The sequence below is a fragment of the Chiloscyllium punctatum genome, chromosome 9, assembly GCF_047496795.1.
Source record: "Chiloscyllium punctatum isolate Juve2018m chromosome 9, sChiPun1.3, whole genome shotgun sequence".
Classification (NCBI taxonomy): Eukaryota; Metazoa; Chordata; class Chondrichthyes; order Orectolobiformes; family Hemiscylliidae; genus Chiloscyllium; species Chiloscyllium punctatum.
The window spans coordinates 72,802,879-72,819,285 of NC_092747.1; the positions used below are offsets into that span (position 1 = coordinate 72,802,879).

The following is a 16,407-nucleotide window of genomic DNA, read 5'->3' on the forward strand; positions in this document are numbered from 1 at the left end:
GGTGGGACATGGAGTGTGTCAGGTTGAGGGGTGAGGGCTGGAAGCTCTTTCTTCTCTCTTTCTAGCAGGAATGTAGTTTCAACACACTGCTGTAGACATCTTAGACAGTTCACCTGATAGTTAGCAATCCCTCTAGTCACCTCAAAACATTTTCTGAACTACAGTCCACATTCATCCCCACACTCTCAAAATGAAGATTTTGTGACACTTTCTCCAAAACTGGAGATTTTACAGACTCCTACCACCTGTCTTAAGGATGAAAATCCAGGCCTATGTTTTCAAGTCTGTGGGAGTTAAACATAGCAGTTATTGAAGAGATCCTTATAATGAAGACAAGCTAATGCATTATACAGTAAGGTGTTCATAAATTTCTGTTGTTCTCAGTATTTATGTTATAATGAGCGATCAACTTTAAATATACTTTGGCCTAATTGACGATAGATGATGAACACATTTATTATTTGACAATAGGCCTACAGGAAATTAATTTTTAATGATTTAACTTAAGGTACTGAATATTTTGGATTTGCAAAGTTTTACAGATTTGAAGAAAAATAATGCCTCTCTCACATTTATTACTTTCACCAGATTGTGGATGGAAAACTCTGGTTTCAATTCGACTGTGGGAGTGGGCCTGGCATTGTGGGAATTTCGGGCAGAACAGTTAATGATGGGAATTGGCACACTGTCCTTCTGGATCTCAACAAGAATTTTACAAGCCTTGCACTCGATGACAGCTACGTGGAACGTCGATGGGCTCCTTTCAATGTTCATATCCTCAGTATTGACAACTACATCTATTTTGGGGCCCAGGTTCCAGCTGCTCGTGGCTTGTTAAGCCATAAGAGTGCACAGGTTCTTGGTGGGTTTCAAGGATGCCTGGACTCAGTTGTCCTTAATGATAATCAGTTACCACTCCAAAACAAGCACAGTCACTTTGCTGAAGTGGTTGGTCTGACAGAACTGAAACTTGGTTGTGTATTGTATCCAGACACATGTGCAAGAGAACCATGCCAGAATGGAGGGACCTGTGTAAGCCAGCCATCTGGTGGTAAGTTGTTACATTGTAGCTTTAAATTCCACTAGACATTGAATGAAATAATAAGTTATACAAGTCTTATAAACATTGACATTTTTACAGGCATACAATCAATATACGATAAGCAAATTCTGTTTGTGAGCAAATCACTTTTAAGTAAATTTTAGAGTAAAATTTAGTAAAGCTTGCTAAGTCTGAGCATGATTTGGTAAGCAGACACCATAAGTGTCATGCCCTTATGTTTATCACAATTGTATGACGCAGAAGTAATTCTGAAGATACTTAGCACAATAATTTGGGCTAATGAAGTGCAAATTAAATCATTGCATTTTTTTTTGAAAAATGGCAAAATGATTTAACAGCAACTCATAAAATTAATTTTAGTGGTAGTCATTTCTATTGTTTGTCATTTATGCTGTGAAATTTGTGTTATTCAGTCTGAAACATTGTAAAATAATGGAAAATTACATCAGCCAGTGCTGACATGATTGCAACTTGAGCTTTGTACAGTAATAGCACTTGCATCTTCCAAATTTTATGCTGATAACATAATTCAAATTAAATTCTATTCTTTCACTCCTTTTGTATATAGGTCACAAGTTCTAAGGCTTGTTCCCAGCTCAGTACGAATTATCTGACTTCAGCAGCATGATGTAGAAATTCTATTTTTGGCCTAAATAGTCAGACCTTAAAAAGAGAAAGGATCCAAGGATTTCTGCAACCAACCAGTAATCCTGTTGAAATGAATGTATTTGTATGAGATAAGAACAGGTTCAGTCTTAGTTGTGATACTTAAGAGTCATAGAGATGTACAGCATGGAAACAGATCCTTCGGTCCAACCCGTCCATGCCGACCAGATATCCCAAACCAATCTAGTCCCACATGCCAGCACCCGGCCCATATCCCTCCAAACCCTTCCTATTCATATACCCATCCAAATGCCTCTTAAATGTTGCAACTGTACCAGCCTCCCCACATCCTCTGGCAGCTCATTCCATACACGTACCACCCTCTGCGTGAAAAAGTTGCCCCGAAGGTCTCTTTTATATCTTTCCCCTCTCACCCTAAACCTATGACCTCCAGTTCTGGACTCCCCGACCCCAGAGAAAAGACTTTGTCTATTTATCCTATCCATGCCCCTCATAATTTTGTAGACCTCTATAAGGTCACCCCTCAGCCTCCAACCCTCCAGAGAAAACAGCCCCAGCCTGTTCAGCCTCTCCCTGTAGCTCAGATCCTCCAACCCTGGCAACGTTTTTGTAAATCTTTTCTGAACCCTTTCAAGTTTCACAACATCTTTCCAATAGGAAGGAGACCAGAATTGCACGCAATATTCCAACAGTGGCCTAACCAATGTCCTGTACAGCCACAACATGACCTCCCAACTCCTGTACTCAATACTCTGATCAATAAAGGAAAGCATACCAAACGCCTTCTTCACTATCCTATCTACCTGCAACTCCACTTTCAAGGAGCTATGAACCTGCACTCCAAGGTCTCTTTGTTCAGCAACACTCCCTCGGACCTCACCATTAAGTGTATAAGTTCTGCTAAGATTTGCTTTCCCAAAATGCAGCACCTCGCATTTATCTGAATTAAACTCCAGCTGCCACTTCTCAAATCATTTGAGGAGTCTGCTCTTAACTCTCAGCTCTCATATATGAATTAGGCTTTTAATGAGTTATCAGGAATGTTTAGTAAAATGAAGGACAATGGAACCTTAAGGATTGGAGAAAATTAATTGGGCACAAACTTTTAACTGAAAAAGAGGTTCAAGTTGTTAGCAAAGGTTGACTGAGCAACAGTTTTCATAACATTATGCATTTTAAACTGTTTTGCAGTTGACAAATACTTTCTTTCATACGTTTTTGACACATTTATTCCATTCTTGCATTTGTAAACCTTGAATTTACCAATGGCAATCAAAAACATAGTACCCAAACTGATATTGCCCCTGTGCTCGGGTTGAAAGAGGTGTCCAGATGTAGCCTCCTGATTTTCCCAACTCTTTGTTAAAATATACAATTCAGACATGGGTTAATTTCTAAACACCTCTTGAAGTAACTTACAAAGTTAGGAAGGCTAATGAAATGATTCATTTTGATAGGAATTGAATATAAAAGCGGGGATGTACTTCTGGTCTGACCATATTTTGGAGTATCGAGCGCAGTTTTGGGCCCTATATCTCAGGAAGGATGTGCTGGCCTGGATGTTCAGAGGAGGTTCATGAGAATGGTCCTAGGAATGAAAAGTTTAACATATGAGAGAACTCTGGGTTTATATTCAATAGAGTTTGGAAGGATGAAGGAGGATCTAATTGAAACTGACAGAATACTGAATTACAGAGCAGATGTTGGGAAAATGTTTCCAAAGGTAGGAGAGACTATGACACAAGGGCTTAGCCTTAGAGTAAAATGAAGACTTTTTAGAATGAAGATTAGGAGAAACGTCTTCAGCCAGAGAGTAGTGAATCTATGGAATTCATTGCCACAGCAGGCTGTGGAGGCCAGGTCACTGAGTATATTTAAGACTGAGATAGATAGGCTCTTGTGTATCAAGGGGATCAAGGGTTACGGGAGAAAGGAGCTGAGAAACTTATCAGCCATGATTGAATGGTGGAGCAGAGTTGATGGCTGAATGGCCTAATTTCTGTTCCTATGTCTCATGGTCTTACTAAGTCACTCAGTTCTAGCAGACAGCTTGGAAAAGTATGACTAGAAAGAACTGATCAATGGATTTGGACACTAATGAAGATGTATGTGGACAACATGAGCACGCTGCAAAATTTCCCTCAATAACATTTTATGATTGTCAAATTTAGAAGAACTGGATGACCACAGGAAACAATGTCTGCAAACATGACCAACCGCTTTCATCACAATCCCTTGTTATATTCTCATCCACTGACGGGTCATGTATGCTTGATTTGACGACATGGTCGCATAAATCCAAGGAGACCTTAACATTAACTCTAGATCTCTGTATAGCCCTGGATTCTTGGTCAAAAGGATGGGCAAGAAAGTCTCCAATTGTTACTGTCTGCTATCCTCATTGCAAAGGTGTCAGAAGTATGGTCTCTGCCAAAACAACTTGCTGGCAAAGCTCATAACAACTTAAATCCAATAATGGATGCAGGCTGAATTCCAGAGATGAGGTGCAAGTGAATGTCTGAAATATTTGATATCATTTGTCTAGGCGTGTGAAGCTCTAGTGAAGTCAATGGGAAAATTCTCCACTTTTAATGCTGTGCAAAAGCAAAGTACTAATGGTTGTTCGATGCTGAACACTTCAGTTACATGGCATCTTTGCATGAATGTGCTTCAGTTGCGTCATGAATGAGCTTCTTCTTAAAGTCAGAAGTTGAACGTTTGATGATTGCACAATACTCAAATCCATTCACAATTCCTCAGATAATGTAGCTGTTTGTGTTGCTTGGAGCAGGACCTATTCAACATATAGGCTTGTGCTTATAAATAGTAAGTAACATTCTTGCCACAAAAATACTAGGAAATAATTGTCTCCAAGAAGAAAGCATTTGACATTATTTTATCACAGCCAAGATACCACCTAAATGTTCTTGGGGGTGTGGTGAATGTGAAAGATGATGAAAAATTCAACTAGGACAGCTGCATGAACAGCATAGCTGATAGAACAAGTTTGAGACTGCATATTCTGTTTAACACACTTTTCTTTTGAAGGTTTTGGAAGATATTACTTAGAGTCATAGAGATGTACAGCACAGAAACAAACCCTTTGGTCTAATTCGTCCATTCTGACCAGATATCCCAACTCAATCTAGTCTCACATGCCAGCACCCGACTCATATCCCTCCAAACCCTTCCTATTCGTATACCCATCCAGATGCCTTGTAAATGTTGCAGTTGTACCAGCCTCCACTTCCTCTGGTAGCTCATTCCACACATGTACCACCCTCTGCGAGAAAAGGTTGCCCCTTAGGTCTCTTTTATATCTTTCCCTTCTCACCCTAAATCTATGCCCTCTAGTTCTGGACTCCCCCACCACAAGGAAAAGACTTTGTCTATTTATCCAATCCATGGTCCTCATGATTTTATAAACTTCAATAACGTCACCCCTCAGCCTCCAACGGTCCAGCGAAAACAGCCCTAGTCTATTCAACCTCTCCCTATAGCTCGAATCCTCCAACCCTGGCAACATCCTTGTAAATTTTTTCTGAACCCGTTCATGTTTCACAACATCTTTCCAATAGGAAGGAGACCAGAATTGCACGCAATTTTCCAACAGAGGCCTAACCAATGTCCTGTACAGCCGCAACATGACCTCCCAACTCCTGTACTCAATACTCTGACCAATAAAGGAAAGCATACCAAACACCTCCTTCACTATCCTATCTACCTGCGACTCCACTTTCTTTTTCAATCAAAAGTAAACTTTTGAGAGAAGTCCTGTGTTCCAGTAGAACTATGGTGACTTTACCTTTTACTGGATGATTGTCTATAGATGACATTTGAACAAACAGAGTTTATGAATAGCATGTTAGAGTGGGAGTACACTTGGAGGAGACATGAGGCTTTACAACTGGACATCGGGAATAATGAAGGGCGTAGTGACATGTGAGATGTGAGAGAGAATTAAGGGATCTCATATTCATCATTAAAACTGAGCCAATGATTAAATAAATGGAGATGGTCATTCTAGCCTGTTGTTTGGGCCATCCTCATGCCCCTATTGTTGCATTGGGCATGCCTCTGGAAATCTAGTGCTAACGTCAGCCCATTTGCAACTCCCCAGGAGAAGAATATGGGAGGTTGGGCCTTATTAAGGAAGAGAGTTCTGCCAAGTCAGTAAATTTCCCAACTCCACTAAAAATCATTCCCCATGCATTCATGTAGTGTATTGGAATTCTATTGATTGAGTTAATTTTCTGCTGTTTTCCTGTATTTCCGATCTCAGCAATAATATCAGCAATGAGTCATGATTTGGAGATGCCAGTGTTGGACTGGGGTCTACAAAGTTAAAAACCACACAACACCAGGTTATAGTCCAACAGTTTTAATTGGAAGCAGACAACCACCTAACGAAGGAGTGGCGCTACAAAAGCTAGTGCTTCCAATTAAACCTTTTGGACTATAACCTGGTTTTGTGTAATTTTTAACAATGAGTCACTTTACAAAGAAGATCTCTGTTAGAGAATCAGAGAAAAAATCACTGTATACTCACCACAAGTACTTCCTATCACCTACTTAAGTTGCTTGTGGCATGATCCACTTATGAAATAAAAAATAAAACACAAATTTGACATGTGTAGACATAGAAAGGTGAACCTAAAAGTCAAGTATTTTTACATTTCTATGCTTCCATGCTCAAGGCAATATTTTGTGTTGCTTTAATGTAGGTCTTAGGTATGATATGCTAAAATATACACTATTCTGCTTCAACAGGTTATCAGTGCAGCTGTCTGCCACAGTTTACGGGAAACCAATGTGAAATTGAAGTTACATCCTGCTTTCCAAACCCCTGTCAGAATGGGGGCTCCTGCAATCCATTAGGCAGTGATTTTGCCTGCAACTGCAAAGAAGGATTTATGGGTTTTATGTGAGTTGTATATAACCGCCACCTTTATGTACATAGTGTTGCACAAATGTGAATTGCTGAGTTTCTTCCACTCCCGGTTTGAGACTTGGTTTGGGTTCCAAGTGCTGGGATCACAGGAAGCTAGTGGCAGTCAATTAACTGGTTATTACAACAGGATATATAAATCTATGTTAAACATTTGGGAAAAGGATAAATTAAATTTGACCCATTTGATTGACATCTTAAACAGGTTGAATTGATGCACATTGAGAAAGAGTTATGATAAGAATGCTAAAATGACTAAAACTGAAGTAGGTACTTATAGGATTTGTTTTTTAAAGGAGTCAGATGTACTTAACTTTTTACTAAGGGGTTATTCTGACTCTAGATCAGTTGAAATAACCATTGTAAAAGGAGAAAAATATCGCTAAAAGAATAATCAATTTTCAAACAGCAGAACATAATCATCTTTATCCATTTTTAAATGATTAATAAAAATTTGAGGAAACAGTCTACAACATGCAATATATCATCAGGTCCATTATAATTATGTGAAAACGAAATTCAATTTGTTTTTCATGTCATGAAATCAAAACTGTGAACATTTATAAACTCCTGCCAAAATATTTAAAATATAATGCCAACTAGGAGAAACTTAAGTGAGAGACTCACAAATACACCTCATTATCTTAATGTAACAAAGAATAGAATTTCTGGCATAGATAATTTAAAGCATGTTTTTTTTTGTAGGTGTGAAGAAGACATTGATGAATGTAACACAGAAGAGTGCCAAAATGGAGGAATGTGCTTAAATACCTTGGGCTCATTTCACTGCAACTGTACTTCAGGATATATAGGGCTGTACTGTGACCTCAGGCCAGTAGTTGTGCCCAATATACAACCTGGACATCCCTATGTTGGCAAAGAGGAACTTATTGGAATAGCTGTGGTCTTACTAGTTCTGATGATGCTAGTGATGCTTTTTGCAATTTTTCGAAAGAAGGTCTTCAAGAAGCATGCACGTAGCAATATGACTCTTGTGCAGGATCCTGCAACTGCAGCTCTGCTTAATAAGCCTAATGGTATTCAGTTCAAAGGCATTAGGAATAATGGTGATAGTCGTAAGATTTACCAAGAAACTGGAGGTCCTCCTCAAGTGCCAGTAAGGCCTATGGCATACACGCCATGCTTCCATAGTGACTCAAGAAACAACTTAGACAAAATTGATGGCATGGGGATGGAGCATCAAGAAATGAGCACCTTCCACCCTGATTCCCCTCGACTTCTGACTACACGGAGAGGTGTTGTTGTGTGCAGTGTGGCCCCAAATCTCCCTACAGTTACTCGGTCCGTCTCTGACTGTGATTCGTTAAGAAAAAATACCTGGGATAGAGACAGAGATGGTAATGAATATTGTCTTGTTTTGTGATGATGAAGACATGTTGTCTTTGTTGTAATTGTTTTTCTTTTTGTTTCCTACTTTTTGTATCTATCCCTTCGTGCTAGCTCACGTCCAAGCTTCTTCCTTTATTTAGGGGAAAGATGCAAGTTACTTTAAGCTCTGACATCATCGTTGTTCTGTAACTCAGTCAGCTAAGGTTAGCAAGAATGCAGGAGTCTATTCTTTAACCAGACATGATGTACCTAATGAAAATGAACTTTGGTGATTAACTCTGCACATTATTATTTTTTACAAAATTATTATCGTGGCAATGTAAAATAATAATATAAGTCTACAAATGCAACCTGTTATTTTTGTTAACAAGTCATATTCATAAAATTAATCACTTCAGATTTTGAAAATGTGCATTAGAAATATTAGAGGCTGCTTCTTTACTTATGATTAGATGTTCTACTTCTAAATCAATAAGATTTTTAAATATTGAAGGCAGAGTTTGTAAACTTATTAAGTATTCGGTAAATGCAAACATTCTTGCACTAGCATTTCATTAATTGTACTTATAACCACATCTAATGATTGGATTGGGGACTCAAATCTTTTACAGAACTGGATCAGTATCTGAAATCTCCATGAATTCTAATACATATTAAAGTCTAGCTCTCTGTTTTTGTCCTCGCAAACTAACAATTCACAAGTTTCTGCATTTCATTATAATACAAAAAAAATACAATTCCATAAAGCAACATTAATTCCTTACCAATAAATGCAGATATTAAGATTTATTTTGCAATAAATTCATTATCCTTTAAGGGATCCTGCATGAACTGTCGATTTTCCTGCTCCTTGGATGCTGCCTGACCTGTTGTGCTTTTCCACTCTAATCTTGACTCTGATCTCCAGCATCTGCAGTCCTCACTTTCACCTCAATATCCTTCAGGCTAATGAGATTGGTATTTTTCATGTATTTAGTTGCCTTGTTGATAATTTTGCTCTTGTTACCTCTAAGTGCCCCCATTAAGTATAAATTTTAAGTGTAAGCAAGTGTTTGATTCTATTGCTAATCAACTACAAGTCTTGCATTAAGATGACAATATTTATCCAGATATTTTATTTTCCAGTACTAATGTTTTTCCTTACTTCCATTCAGTGTTTGCAACTGTGAAACAGTCTGCATAACACGGCTTCATAATTAAGTTCTGTTATCAAGTACACCAAATTAGATGATTTGTATCAGATACGCTTCATTTGCCGGTGACATTATATTCAAAAGTGTCATTGAATGCAGTCTAAACTAAAAGAGTCAATTATACTGGGTTTAGCTGTATCTTCCAAAGCATTCTTTTTGCTTGTTCTCACCTGGGAAAATGCTTAATTAATTGGATTTCCTAACTCATTGACACTCTAGAATCGTTTTTCTGTTGAAGGAGAGAAATATTGATTCTGGAATCACAAAAACTGTTGTGAGAAAAGTCACAATAAGATGGAGCCTATCTGAGCAACTGAAGAGAAAACATTAAGAAATTATAGCACAGGGTAGAGGCCTTGAGTGCCTGATGCTTGTAATCACCCCTGTAACCACACTCTGTCCTAAGCCTCTTAACTCTTCTGATTCCACAACTACATCTTTCTGATCCTCTGCAGTCCCCAAACCTCATCATAAGACAGAGGGACAGGAGTAAGCCATTTGGTCCATCAAATCTGCTCCACCATTCAGGAGGATTAAGCATGATCTAACTCCGGTCTACTTCCCTGCTTTTTCCATATAATCCTCGATTTCTGTACTGATCTGGAATCTATCTATCTCAACATTAATCATACGCAAGAATTCTGATGCCACAATTCTCTGTGGCAAGGAGTTCCAAAGACATTAAATCCTTTGAGAGAAGCAAGTTGTCTTCATTTCAGTCTTAAGTTGGCACCGCTTAATTCTCAGACTGTGCCTTTTGGTGCTAGACTCTTCCATGAGGGGAAACATCCTCTCAGCATTTACTCTGCTAACCCCTTAAGAATCCAATATGTTTAATTGATCTCAGATCTTCTTCTAAATTTCAGTGAGTAGAGTCATAACTTATTTAAACTTGGCTTATAAGACAATCCTTTTATTTTGGGGATCATCCTAGTGAACCTTCCCTAAACTACCTCCAATGAAACAATACCTCAAATAAGGGGACCAAAGCTACTCTCAGTACTCCAGATGTGACTTCACCAGCACCTTAGTTGCAATAAGACTTCCCTCCTCCTATACTCCAACTCCCTTGAAATAAGGGTTAACATTCCATTAGCCTTCCTAATTACCCACTGCACATGTGTGCTTTCTGCAGTTGTTTCCATTTAAATAATACTGTTCTTTTGTTTTTTTTCCAAAACAAGCAACTTCATGTATTCCCAGATAACAATCACACAACACCAGGTTATAGTCCAACAGGTTTAATTGGAAGCACACTAGCTTCCATCTGATTGATCACCTGATGAAGGAGCGTCGCTCCGAAAGCTAGTGTGCTTCCAATTAAACCTGTTGGACTATAACCTGGTGTTGTGTGATTTTTATCTTTGTACACCCCAGTCCAACACCAGCATCTCTGAATCATATATTCCCACATTTGCCAAGTTTTGCCCACTTACTTAACCTATTGATATCTCTCTGTAAACTGTTTGTGCTCCTCTTGCAACATGCCTTTCCATCTATTCTGTATCATTTGCAGATTTGTTTACAGTACATTCACTTTCCTCCTCCAAATCATTGATAAATATTGTAAACAGTTGTGGTTGCAGCACTGATCCCTGTGAAACCCCACTGGTCACAAGCCGCCAAGCAGAAAAGTAACCCCTTATTATCTCCCCAGTTCATGATTTGGAGGAGCCGGTGTTGGACCGGGGCAGATAAAATTAAAAATAACATATCAGGTTATAGTCCAACAGGTTTATTTGGAAGCATGAGCTTTTGGAGTGCTGCGCCTTCATCAGATGGTCCTAATGAAGGAGCAATACTCTGAAGGCTTGTGCTTCCAAATAAACCTGTTGGACAATAATCTGGTGGTGTGTGACTTTTATCTTTATCCAGTTCATTTTAGTGAATTCTATCCTTACTTAGAGTCATAGAGATGTACAGCATGGAAACAGACCCTTCGGTCCAACAGTCCATGACGACCAGATATCCCAACCCAATCTAGTCCCACCTGCCAGCACCCGGCCCATATCCCTCCAAACTCTTCCTATTCATATACCCATCCAAATGCCTTTTAAATGTTGCAATTGTACCAGCTTCCACCACTTCCTCTGGCAGCTCATTCCATATACGTATCACCCTCTGTGTGAAAAAGTTGCCCCGTACGTCTCTTTTATATCTTTCCCCTCTCACCCTAAACCTATGCCCTCTAGTTCTGGACTCCCCCACCACAGGGAAAAGACTTTGTCTATTTACCCTATCCATGCCCCTCATATTTTGTAAATCTCTATAAGATCACCTCTCAGCCTCTGACGCTCCAAGGAAAACAGCCCCAGCCTGTTCAGCCTCTCCCTATAGCTCAAATCCTCCAAGCCTGGCAACATCCTTGTCAATCTTTTCTGAACCCTTTCAAGTTTCACAACATACTTCCAATAGGAAGGAGACCAGAATTGCACACACTATTCCAACAGTGGCCTAACCAATGTCCTGTACAGCCGCAACATGACCTCCCAACTCCTGTACTCAATACTCTGACCAATAAAGGAAAGCATACCAAACGCCTTCTTCACTATCCTATCTATCTGCGACTCTACTTTCAAGGAGCTATGAACCTGCATTCCCCTTTATTTAAGTCAAACAAGGTTGTTTCCAACGTAAGTTTCTCATCCTCGAATTAAATTTTAAATTCTATAATGTTATGATCACTGCTTCCTGGGGGACATTTTACTCTGAGGTCATTTATTAAATCTCCTTCATTGCCGATTACATGATACAGGAGAAAGTGAGAACTGCAGATGCTGGAGATCAGAGTCGAGAGTGTGGTGCTGGAAAAGCATAGCAGGTCAAGCAGCATCCAAGGAGCAGGAGAATTGACATTTCGGGCATAAGCCCTTCATCAGGAATATGATGGCGTGGGGAGGTTTGTTGGGGGGTGGTGGGGGAAGAGGAAGGGGGATGGGAGATAAACAGAGGGGTTGGAGTGGGGATGAACTATCCAGGAAAGTGATAGATGGAGGTGGAGGGAGGGGTGATGGTGATAGGTCAGAGAGAAGTGTGCAGTGGATAGGTGTGAAGGAAGATGGGCAGGTAGGACAGTTCAAGAGGGCGGTGCTGAGTTTGAGGGTTGGATCTGGGATGAGGTGGGGGGAGGGGAGATATCTCCCCTTCCGCCCCCCACCTCATCCCAGATCCAATCCTCCAACTCGGCACTGCCTTCTTAAAGTGTCCTACCTGTCCATCCTCCTCCACACCTATCCACTGCACCCTTCTCTCTGACCTATCACCATCACCCCCCCCGCCTCCATCTACCTATTACCTTCCCAGCTGCCATCCCCCGAGCCCCACTCCCACCCTCCAATTTATCTCTCGACCCCACCCCTCCACACCACCACATTCCTGATGAAGGGCGCATGCCCAAAAGAAGATTCTCCTGCTCCTCGGATGCTGCCTCACCTGCTGTACTTTTCCAGCACCACCTCTCAGCACATTACAAGATATACAGCAGCCTGCTGTCTGGTTGGCTCCATGACACATTGCTATAGGAAACCATCCTTAATGCATTCTGTGAATTTGCTGTCATAACTACCCTTTCCAATTTGATTAACCCAATCACTGTGAAGATTAAAGTCACTCAGAATCGTTGCACCATTCTTTTTAGGTGCTCTTGCTGTTTGATTTACCATCTCTACCACCAGGCGAAAGTGAGAACTGCAGATGCTGGAGATTAGAGTCAAGAGTGTGGTGCTGGAAAAGCACAGCAGGTCAGGCAGCATCCGAGAAATTGGAGAATTGATGTTTTGGACAAAAGCCCTTTGTCAGGAATATTTTTCTCACCAGCCTTACCTGTGGCTGATATTTGGGGGTCTGTACACTACTCTTAAAACGTTCACTTTATTCACTCAGGAAATGTGGATATCGCTGATTGGCCATCATTTAATGCCCGCCCTTGAACTGAGGAGCTTGCTAGGCCACTTCAGAAGGCAGTTGAGAGTCAACCACATTGTGGTGGGTCTTGAGTCTTGTGTAGGCCAGACCATGTGAGGATGGCAGATTTCCTTCCCTGAAGGACATTAGTGAGCTCGGTACTTTTTCCAACAATTGGTGATGGTTTCATGGGCATCAATAGATTCTTAATAGGAGACTTTTTCTTCTCTCCCTTGCTGCTTTATTACCTTCTCCCAAATGAACTCTACATCATTGAGCCTAGATTGTCTCTCTCTCACACTATCCTCATTTCATTTTTATTAACGGTGCTACCCTTCTACCTTTTCCATCCCAAATGTCTCCAAAACGTCAAATATCCCTGAATGTTAAGTTCTTAGTTTTGATCTCCTTCTAACCATGTTTGTGTAATGCCTGTGAGATTGTACTAAGTAATTTGGATTTGTGCTATCAGTTCATCTACCTTTATTCGGAATCCTTCTTCTACTATTAAACTTCTCTTTTTTTTATGGTTCTTTGGTGCAATGTGACATTCACACATTCTGTTCCTTCCTCTTATTTTCGGTAACGATCAACCCCAACACAAATACGATCCTCTTGTTTACCTTTGATTTTCTATGCAAGTAACATCACTCACCCCCACCTTGCTCCAACTTCTCTCTGCCCAGGATCCCACCACTATTCTCCCACCTGATTTTGCTCAACCTTCATGACCAATCAAAAAGCCCATCCCCTCCCCCACCAACTAACCCAACATCCCACCTGCCACACCACTCCATCACCAGTAACCGCTCCCCACCACCAATTACCAGGGTGCCCTTACAACTCATTACCAATGTCCCCTGCCACCTTCCACACACCACCATTGGAGCTTATACCACCACTCCACAGCTGTCAGAGCTCCAATCCTAACTCTAACTTTGCACTTAGGTATCATGCTTTCATAGGAGCAGTCCATGTCACCGGCCTTGATGGTGTGATGTCAGATTTATAGGGTAGGTAATAAATGCTGGTCAGCCAGTGACATCCACATCACAGAAGTGAATTAAATAAAAACATTGATAGGATAGTGTACAGACCTCCCCCAAAATTAGTCAGTCTGTCAGAAAGGCTTCAAATCATAAATAGTAGGATTTAAAGTATGTTCTACATTTCTGAAGAAACCCTTACCAGAATCACCTGTCAAAAACAAGGAGCTCATTCTTTAAATTTAAAAAAACTGAGGAATTGGCAATCTGAATCTGATTGCCATACCTTGGAAAATCCAGCCATATGCTAAAGACACTATATAAATTCAAGTTTTTGTTACTCTTTAAAGAATATGTGTTAACTATGTTGAATCTTCTGGTTTTAGGAAAAGTGGACATTATTGAGGATGCAGCAGGCTTTACTGGAAGTACAAAAGGGAGCAATTCTGAGGTGCAGTCACTCAATTCCTTCCAGTCTGACTCATGTGATGATAATGGTAAGGAATCTGCTTTTATCACTTCAGATAGAGAATAATATGTCCTTTTTTTTAGCTTTGGACACTTTGTACAACTATATTAATGAGAAAATGTGAAATCACTACTAATCAAAAAAAATGCATTGATTATCATGGAATTTTCACTTCCTGATGACCATACAGTCACTGATTCAATAACAATAAATATATGAACCTAGAACACACATACATTTGAGACACCATTGTTAGAGAGAGCCCACGTTAGGTGCAGACAATTTAATTTCAGAATATGAGTGTAAATATAAATACACCGATATCTCAGAAAGAAATCGTGCTCCCAGAGGTCATCAAATCAAAAGTCTGAAATCTTAGTAGAACACTTCTTAAATACAGGAGTGATTTTTGTCTAACATTATGCATTTGCCTCCTTTGTTCCTTTTAAATGAGATGTCAACTGCTGAGTATTTTTGAATTGTTAACCTGTAGCACTAGGAACTGGGGCAAAATCTTTTGTCCTCTAGTGGAACTTTTGGAGCCTGAGACGGCACTTAATTAGGTCAGAGAATGAGTGACTGGGTACCTCACCACTTTCAGGCTCCACCCTGATTACATCTGGCATTGGAAGGCTTGGTCGCCCTCACTGCCCCATTGCCAGTTAATGACCACATGAGCACTTCATTCTGACACTGTTGGCATTAACCTGTCGCTACAAATGGGTGCAGGCTGCTTGTTGTCTCCAGCAGGTATCCTTTCTTCAAAGGCAATTGATAGAGAAGTGTAGCATCAGGAAGGGAAAAAATAGCCTACTGAGAGCCATCAACATGTCTTTTTTGCTGATTCTCACCTTACGCTTTTTCATTGTGTAAACAGCTCCCAGCGTTGCTTAACTGTCACCTTTTATCTCTTTTTCTTGAATTGCTAAAAATATTATTCTTAAGCAGTGGGCTTTATTGGCAAGGACAGAATTCCTCATTTCTAGTTTTCCTCAGAAGGTCCTGGCAGGCAATTTTCTATTTGGTACAAGTGAATGGATTGCAAAGTCACATTACAGAGTAGATAAGAGTCAAATATGCTGGTATGAGACTGAAGTCAGATTCTTTCCCAAAAGAAAGTAAGTAAACCAGTTCGGTTTTTAATGGCAATCCAACAATTTAATAGTCACCTTTTTCCATAATAATTTATTTACGCCTGATTTCTTTTAAAAACGCTAAATTCAAATACTTAAGCTAGTACATTTAAATTAAGCTTGTTCTCTGAATTATCAACCGACTATAATTGTTACAGCTTATTAGAAACATGCCACAAGATGGCACTTTGTGACTAATGTGATGTTTTATTTCTGCTGTGACTTAACCATTGCTTATCAACAACAGTGTGGAGAGACTGCAATTATAATTACTGATTAAAATACAGGTAGTTCTCCAAAATGCGATGGTTGCGTTCTTGTGCAACTCCGTGTTATAGAAAAACTGCATTTTAGAAACAGTACTTGGTGTTGGTCATGTAATCATGTTACAGCCAACATGCATTTTCAAACGTTTGTGCTTTAGAAACGTTGTCGCCAATTAACGTCCTGTGTACGAGACATCAAATATCCAATTCTGTTCAAGTACTGAATGTGCAATGTTGTCTGATGTTACACTGATCCACAAGCTACAAGTAACTTAAGTGTATTTTTGCAATGCATTTATCTTGCAAGAAAGTAAATTGAATTTAGATCTGAGTACAATAAATAATTGAGCTGTGATTGATGTACAACAATAATGCCATCCTGTGCATTGTTTGCAGACGGATGTTCTTGTGATATGTTATATGGTAATTTGTTCCTTCCTTCAATAAACTGATGTCACTGCTATTCGGT

General features: G+C 39.8%; 1 protein-coding gene across 17 annotated transcripts in view; it reads left to right on the forward strand.

Moving 5' to 3' along the window:
* Positions 1-16,407, forward strand: part of LOC140481497 (protocadherin Fat 3-like) — a 792,082-nt gene that overhangs the window by 757,218 nt on the left and 18,457 nt on the right. For all 17 annotated transcript variants that reach the window (XM_072577785.1, XM_072577787.1, XM_072577788.1 and 14 more), the window contains 4 exons: positions 589-1,051; positions 6,461-6,614; positions 7,344-7,996; positions 14,457-14,567. In XM_072577785.1, the coding sequence (XP_072433886.1) occupies positions 589-1,051; positions 6,461-6,614; positions 7,344-7,996; positions 14,457-14,567 (1,381 nt within the window). The remainder of the gene's footprint in view (positions 1-588; positions 1,052-6,460; positions 6,615-7,343; positions 7,997-14,456; positions 14,568-16,407) is intronic.